The sequence below is a fragment of the Meleagris gallopavo genome, chromosome 1, assembly GCF_000146605.3.
Source record: "Meleagris gallopavo isolate NT-WF06-2002-E0010 breed Aviagen turkey brand Nicholas breeding stock chromosome 1, Turkey_5.1, whole genome shotgun sequence".
Taxonomy (NCBI): Eukaryota; Metazoa; Chordata; class Aves; order Galliformes; family Phasianidae; genus Meleagris; species Meleagris gallopavo.
In genome coordinates, this window is record NC_015011.2 from 180,938,468 (window position 1) to 180,946,199 (window position 7,732).

Genomic DNA, 7,732 nt, shown 5'->3' on the forward strand with positions numbered 1-7,732 from the left:
GGTCCTCTGCAGAGCTCCTCTCCAGCAGGTCAGCCCCTAACCTGTACTGATGCATGCAGTTATTCCCCCCATGTGCAAGATTCTACACTTACTCTCATTAAATCTCATCAGGTTCCTCCCTGCCCAACTCTTCAGTCTGTCCAGGTGTTGTAGAATGGCAGCACAGCCTTCTGGTGTATGAGCCACTCCAGCTTTGTATCATCACAGACTTAATGAGGGTGGCCTCTGTTCCTTCATCCACGTGGCTGATGGAGTCAGCTGTCAGATTCACAGCAGACTTTTTTTGTCATGTTAAAGTGCAGCCGTTCCCAAATTGTCTTTTAGAAAATGAAAACAGCATCTTTCATTCTGGAGACAAAAACACAACCTGTTCTACATAAGTATTTTTTTTTAACACCGGAGGATCTTTCTTATCATCAGTGTGCTTTTTGTTTTTATCCATTTCCACAAGAGTAAGACACTCATAGAGTCAATGTCAATTCTCAGAGAATTCCCCTGGATAGTTTTTGAAAGGTCACTTCTCCTCATGCAACTTGCAGCGCAGCTGCCCAAAGCAGGCTCAGATGTTGGCAGACCCGCACTGGATGAGAAGTTGTTTCCATGGATATGGTGGGGGTGTGCACTCTGCAGTGCTTTTGTTCGTTGGGTTTTGGTTTTGTTTAATTACCCCTCTAGTTGAATGTTTCCAAATCCCATTTTGTAGAGTGTCTGGGTAGGTTATTTTGGTTCTACTTTTGTTTTATGGTCTGTTTTAACTGCTCCTCTTTTCCTAAATTGTAACTTCAGTTAGAGCTATTGAACAGATATTTGTGGTGATATAAATTGCCTGAGAGCCATGTATCTTTGTTTCAATTGTTTTTTAAATGCTTTTTTTATTTTATGAGGTGCCTCAGTTCACAGATAGCTGATGTTTCTCTGTAGCTCTTTTCTTTTGCAGTCACTGGATGATGGATGGAGATGTTGGCACACCGTGAAGTCAGCTGAAGCAGATACTAAACTGTATTCTATCACTATTGAACGTATGTATATTCTTTTCACAGGGATCACATAAGAACTTTCAACACTGCTGAATGTTTGGAAAGGGAAATATCACACCCTACTGGGATCCTGTCTTTTCAGAGAGAGAACAGATTGGTAACCACATCAGGAAGAGGTACAGGAAGATATGCAACTTGTGGAGGGGTTAAGGGTGATATGACAAGGGGGAATGGATTTAAACTAAGACAGGAGAGGTTTAGGTTAGATATTAGGAGGAAGGTTTTCACACAGAGGGTGGTGACACACTGGAGCAGTTTGCTGCTGTGTATCTCTAATCTCTCTTGTGGCTGAGAAAGGACAGCATTACAGAATGCTATCAGCTTGTAACGATTTGGCAAAATTGCGGATTACTGAAATGAATCTTATCTCTGAGAAAATATCTGCTGCCAGGTTGGTATTTCTGGTGGAGAGCATGGTGTGTGAGGCCTCATGGCAGCTGCACAGAGCTGTGTCAGGGGAGGCGCATGTTAGGTTGGTAATCTCCTAACCCTTAAACCAGGCACAGCTTACAATCATGGGCTGGCACCTTGTGCATGCATGTATTTTCACCAGTGTGTATGCGCGTGACTTTCTGTACTATGTGCCCCTGTTCTGTGCTAGTTTGTAGTGCTGTGAAATAGGCTGAAACTCACCTGTTGATCTGGTAAAGCTGAACTTCTTTTTGAAATGTGCCTTGGAAGACAGCACAGCCCCTGTACACACTGTTGGTGCATAAGCAGCACCAAATCAGCATGAGCAGTGCTGCTCTTAAGGAATGATGCTGAGAACCATAGACAGATTTTGCCTGCTGTACAGAGTGCAGCTGTGATTGTCTTGGAGTGACGCCTGAGGGGAGTGTAATTGTGCAGAACTGCAGCACGTCAGAGCAGAAATAATGCTATGCAGCCCAATGGGCAGGAATGCTGGCTGAGAGCTTGTGCGAGGACACAGAGCTCCTCCGGAGGAGAAAAGTGATGAGCTGAGCAGGAGAGAGAGGAGCCCTGCTCCCCTGGCTATGCTGGTGCATCACTGGCAGCAACGTGTGCACCTGTAGAGCCGCTGCTGCCCAGCCACAGCACTGCCCTAAATGAGTTATTTCCCCTGGGGAAGCACACAGCAGCCTGCCAGAGATGTTCTCCTGTTTCGTTTGGCTCTCTCTCCCCTACTTCGTGAACACCTTCCCAACCTCAGGAAAGTTCCTCCTCAACAGGAGTCTTGAGGAGGTGTTGGAAATCCCGAACATCTCGGGGTTCTTTCCCTGGGATAACGACACGCTGGCCGACTGGCAGAGCTTTGTGGGCAGGAGCCGACACGGAGCAGACTCGCAGCATGTGGCGGCCAAAGCTCTGCTCATCACTGCGTATTCCATCATCATCGTCTTCTCCCTTTTCGGCAACGTCCTGGTCTGCCACGTCATCATCAAGAGCAAACGCCTGCGCTCCGCTACCAGTCTGTTCATCGTCAACCTGGCTGTGGCTGACATCATGATCACGCTTCTCAACACGCCTTTTACACTGGTAAGATGGGGGCAGAGGCCTTTCTTGCTGGGGGGGGGCTGTAGCTGCAGCTCAGTGCATTGGGCTGACCTGCTGGGACACAGAGGATGTGCCATAAAGACACTGAAGTACCTTTGGTAGCCTCAGCAGCCTGGCAACGATTCAAGGCAGAAAGAAACTGCAATTTTAAGGTATCTTTTACACAGCAGAAGTAGTTTTGTGCCGGAGGTGGAATCGTAGGGTTAGAAGGGACCTTTGGAGCTCATCTGGTGCACTGCCCTGCTAAGGCAGGTTCCCTATGGGCTCATTTATGTCTGTGCATGTAAGCCTGTGGGCACGGGCACAAATGCTAATGTCATTCTGATTCCAGGCTCGTTTTGTGAACAGCACGTGGATATTTGGGAAGGGGATGTGCCATGTCAGTAGGTTCGCACAGTACTGCTCGCTCCACGTCTCTGCTCTGACCCTCACAGCCATTGCCGTGGACAGGCACCAGGTAAGAACTTGCTAGAGCAGAGAGCAGGAAAGCTTAGAAAGGTGTAATTAAAATGAGAGAGTGTGATCCCATGTCCTTCCCTTCTCAGCTCTCAGATTAATGTAAGATGCATGAAGGGCTGACAGTGTGGTGGAACAGTTCTTTGCTGTTAGATAGAAAACAGCTCCACACCTGCAGTGAGGTGGGATGTGTGCACTCCCACTGGGATTAGGAACTCTGCAGATGGTGATCCAGTCGCTCTCAGGCCAGGATGAAGTCTTAAGGTCTGATAGGAATTCACACAGGCAGCTGTCCCATGTGGGAGGCTTCTTTGGCCCCACTGCTGTGGGTGTGGGGATGTCCTGCCTGGTGTCAGGCATCCTGGGACATCTCACTCCACGTGAGATGCAGAGGATTGATGTGTGTCAGAAGCAGGGCAGAGCTGCTGCTGCTGCTACAGGGATCAAGTCTGGGAGCAGTCACACATTACCAGGTTGGATTCACCCCAGACACACAGAAAGCAAGCTGGTGGTGGTGACATTTTTCACTTGCTGTTCCCACTGTCAGAAACATCCCGAGGAGCTCTGGCTACTTCATAGCCCCATGGACCTCTGGTCACTGAGACAGACTATGCCTCCATCCTTAATTTGCTTTTAAGCAAACAGAATCTGTGTGTATAAGGCCCACTGATGCCCTGTTTTTGCCACTCAGACTAAAATACCAAAGTTCAAGGGTCAGATGGGATCTGGCTTTCCTTACTCCTGGATTATTTCAGACATTCATGTGCAGCTTGTAGGCAGTGAGAGCTGAGAGGAGGCAGCACAGTTTGCATTCTGAATATCCATGTCTAGTAATAGATGTAAGGATGGAAGCATACAAAAAATTGTTACAATTATTTCCTAAAATGACACGAGCCTGAATGTTAGTTTGTTTTGAACAGGTCATAATGCACCCTCTGAAACCTCGCTTACCTATGGCAAAAGGCATTATCTACATCTCTGTAATTTGGGTCATGGCAGCTTGTTTTTCCCTCCCACATGCTATCTACCAAAAACTCTTTACTTTTGAATACAGGTAAGGATGATTTTCCTATATTGGTGTATTTTCCTCTAGTCTCACCGGAGGCTGAGTTCCTGATGGTTATGCATTGGAATTTTCTATTGAAAGCCCTGAACTCACACTGAGATTACCCAGAAAGGGGGTTCGTTTGTAATTTACATCAGTTTCCATTTGTGATGGCTGACATCCTCTTCTATTTTATTTTTTTTTAATGTTTATTCTATCACCCTAATCATACAAAATAGGACATGAAGTTCAGGAACTGTCCCAATCATTCTATTTCTATACATTGGCATTTGGGTGGGCTTTAAGGTCCCTTCCTCGCCGCACCTCGAGTATTGTGTTCAGTTTTGGGCCCCTCACTACAAGAAAGATGTTGAGGCCCTGGAGCGTGTCCAGAGAAGGGCAACGAATCTGGTGAGGGCTCTGGAGCACAAGCCTTATGAGGAGCAGCTGAGGAAGATTGTTCAGTCTGGAGAAGAGGAGGCTGAGAGGAGACTTATTGCACTCTACAACTTCCTGAAGGGAGGTTGGGGTGAAGAGGGGTTTGGCCTCTTCTCCCAGGCAATGGAAAGGACCCAGGGAAATGGCTGCAAGTTGTATCAGAGGAGGTTTAGATTAGACACGAGGAAAAACTTTTTCTCTCAGAGAGTGGTCAGGCATTGGAATGGCTGCCCAGAGAGGTCATGGAGTCACTGTCCCTGGAAGTGTTTAAGAGGCGTCTGGACAAGGAGCTGCGAGATATGGTTTAGTAGTTTGTAGTAGCAGTGGTAATGAGAAGACAGTTAGGCTAGATGATCTTATAGGTCTTTTCCAACCTTGTGATTCTATGATTCCAACCCAAACTGTCCTGTGGTTCTGGATATTTCTCCCTTTGCAGTGAGGAAGTCACTCGGTGCCTGTGCATCCCAGATTTCCCTGAGCCAGCTGATCTCTTCTGGAAGTACCTCGACTTAACAACCTTCGTTTTGCTCTACGTCCTACCCCTGTTGATCATCTCTGCTGCCTACATGACAGTGGCCAAGAAACTCTGGCTGCGCAATGTCATTGGGGATGTCACCACTGAGCAGTACTTTGCCCTTCGCAAAAAAAATAAGAAGACTATAAAGATGTTGATGCTTGTTGTCATCCTCTTTGCCATCTGCTGGTTTCCCTTAAATTGCTATGTTGTCCTGCTCTCCAGCCAAACCATCCACTCCAACAATGCCCTTTACTTTGCCTTTCACTGGCTTGCAATGAGCAGCACCTGCTACAACCCCTTCATCTACTGCTGGCTCAATGACAGCTTCCGGGCAGAACTGAAGGCTTTGCTCAACATCTGCAGAAAACCTCCTAGCCTTGCAGAACAGAGGCTTCCCTCCACGGTCCCTTCTTACCGACTGGCGTGGCCTGAAAACAGCCACTTCAAGAGGCTGCAGGTCTCTCATGTCCCTGCCTCAGCCTCCATCAACCAGTTAGGAAAGATGGACATCTCTGCAGTTGAGCCCATAGTAGCTGTGAGCTAAATGGTGGCCCTGGGAGATGGATACAGACCACACATAGGTTTGACTGGATCTAGGCAGCTGGGAAGATGTGGAACCTTGGCCTAAGCAGAGACTGTGCCAACTCCTGTGGTTGTACTGAAAAGTCCAACTCCACAGCTGGTAGTGTGAAACTGATGTTAATGGCGTGGAGACTCCAAAGGGAAGAAAGCAAAGCTGTGCCAGGAATGAGCTTTCTTTTTGTCTTGGTCAAGCTGACTTTGGTCTGCTGGCCAAGAGGGATTCTCTGCATGTGCCTCTGTTATTTGCATGACCGAGTCTGTACCACTTGGGGCCATTTGTGTGCTTTGCTGGTATTTAAACACTGAAGCAGCAGTCTGACGGTAAGCCTCCCTCTTTTTAGTCGCTCAGTAGCAGCACACAGACAGTAGGGATATAGAGGCAGAGGTTGCTGGTTTGAATTTTTTTCTCCCATTTGTGAAAATATCTTCAAAGAGGTGGAGGGATAATAAACAACCATTGGAAATTAGAGCTGTCTTTTACATCACAAGCACTCTTCCTAAGGTAGGGCTGAAAAAAATGCGATGGCCATTTGTGTAAATAGATGGCAAACACCAACCCGTTAGCTCTGCATCAGTTGCCTGTACCTTCGTGAAACAGGCATGAATATTCATAAAGCTTTAATTCAAATAGAGACCTAAAGCCTGAAAATCTTGAATGTATTGTCCCATCAGTGCTCCAATCATGGACCTATTAATCAGAGAATCATAGAATGGTTTGTGTTGGAAGGAACCTTGAAAGGCCATTGAGTCCAACTCCTCTGCAGTGAGGAGGACACCTACAGCTTCATCTGGTGCTCAGAGCCCCATCCAGCCTGGATGAGATACTTTTGTTCCGAGCATCTCTATGTTGTTACCAGGTGGTGACTGAAGAATCCTGCAGTGTGACTTTTTACTTTATTACTGTTGCTCTCTTCTCCTGTAAAGCACCTGAGAATTTCTCAGATCAGACACGTGGGATATTTCATCCCAGCTAAGATGTTCCCAATGATGATCCCAACTAAGCTCACTGAAACCAGCTCATAAATAGACTGCTGTAATGATATCTGTGATAGCAAGTAATAAAAGATGAAGATGTTTGCAAGATATCCTCTTGTGAATGAGCAATTTTAGTGCATTTAAAGATTGGTGAGACATGTCTTTCATGGACAGCCATTAAGAAATTGATATGACTGCAGCTCTCTGGTGTAGATTGCAGAACTTAATGTTCTTAGCAAAAAAATACTAGATTCTGAACAAGACAAGCAAAAGAGTATTCAAAGAAATGTTGCTTTTTATTGCACAGGGAAACAGTCACTTTTCCTGTGCTGCAGCAATAAGCCTTTGATGTCACATGGGAGTGCTGTTCCAAGTTCAGCTTGTGAGGGGCCAGTAGAGAAGTGAGAAAAAGCTTTGTTATTAATGGCTAAAAGTGTGAAGAAGAAAAAAGAAAAAAAAAGGAGAGAGAAAAAATACTATTCCCCAATGTCCTCTAATAAACTTAAAATGATTTCAGAATTAGTCTTGTGTGGGTTTTTCGCACCCAAGTGCTTCAGAGGCTGCTGCCATTCCTTATCATAGAATCTTTAATGTTGGAAAAGACCTCTAAGATCACCATGTCCAACCACCAACCCATCCCCACTGTGGCCGCACATCACCTCCCTCAGTGCCACATCTCCATGGTTCTTGAGCACCTCCAGGGACAGTAAATCCCCACCTCCCTGGGCAGCCTGTGCCAGTGCTTCACCGCACTTTCTGAGAAGAAATTTTTCCCATTCACTCCATTAGTGCTCACGACAGAAGGTCCCCAATGTGCAGAGCCCTTCAACCACCCTTCACATCCTGTGGCAGCAGATTCAGATTACTCTAGTAAATAAACCTTTGGGTATCACTAAGTCTGGTGTATGGCAGGGACAGGGGGATGTGGTTAGTGGGGATGGGTTGGCAGTCGGACTAGATAATCTTAAAGGTCTTTTCGATCCTTAATGATTCTATGACCTTTAGTCCTCTGGGCTTGCTGAAGGTCCAGAGCTCCATCTGAGGGAGCTTTTGCTGTGAGAGGAATTGCAGGTTTAGTCTTGTTCAGGGCTGATGAGCAGTGATGAGTGGACAAGTAGTAGAGTCATGCAAGTGATGCTCTGCCACCCTTGTGCTTAAATACAGCTT

The 7,732-nt window shown here is 46.4% G+C and overlaps 1 protein-coding gene across 1 annotated transcript; it reads left to right on the forward strand.

Moving 5' to 3' along the window:
* Positions 1 to 15: 15 nt before the first annotated feature.
* On the forward strand, positions 16 to 7,174 carry GPR83 (G protein-coupled receptor 83). The gene is made up of 5 exons (XM_031552082.1): positions 16 to 1,153; positions 2,228 to 2,534; positions 2,884 to 3,009; positions 3,929 to 4,062; positions 4,928 to 7,174. The coding sequence occupies exons 1-5, from the start codon at positions 1,071 to 1,073 to the stop codon at positions 5,550 to 5,552; spliced, it is 1,275 nt and encodes a 424-aa protein (XP_031407942.1). The 5' UTR covers positions 16 to 1,070; the 3' UTR covers positions 5,553 to 7,174.
* Positions 7,175 to 7,732: the final 558 nt, after the last annotated feature.

Excerpts from the sequence above, each read along its gene's own strand:
- GPR83 (XM_031552082.1), top strand. The coding sequence starts at position 1,071 with ATGTTTGGAAAGGGAAATATCACACCCTACTGGGATCCTGTCTTTTCA. Across the intron at positions 2,535-2,883 it reads TCAACACGCCTTTTACACTG|GCTCGTTTTGTGAACAGCAC; the intron begins GTAAGATGGGGG and ends TTCTGATTCCAG. Across the intron at positions 3,010-3,928 it reads TTGCCGTGGACAGGCACCAG|GTCATAATGCACCCTCTGAA; the intron begins GTAAGAACTTGC and ends TGTTTTGAACAG.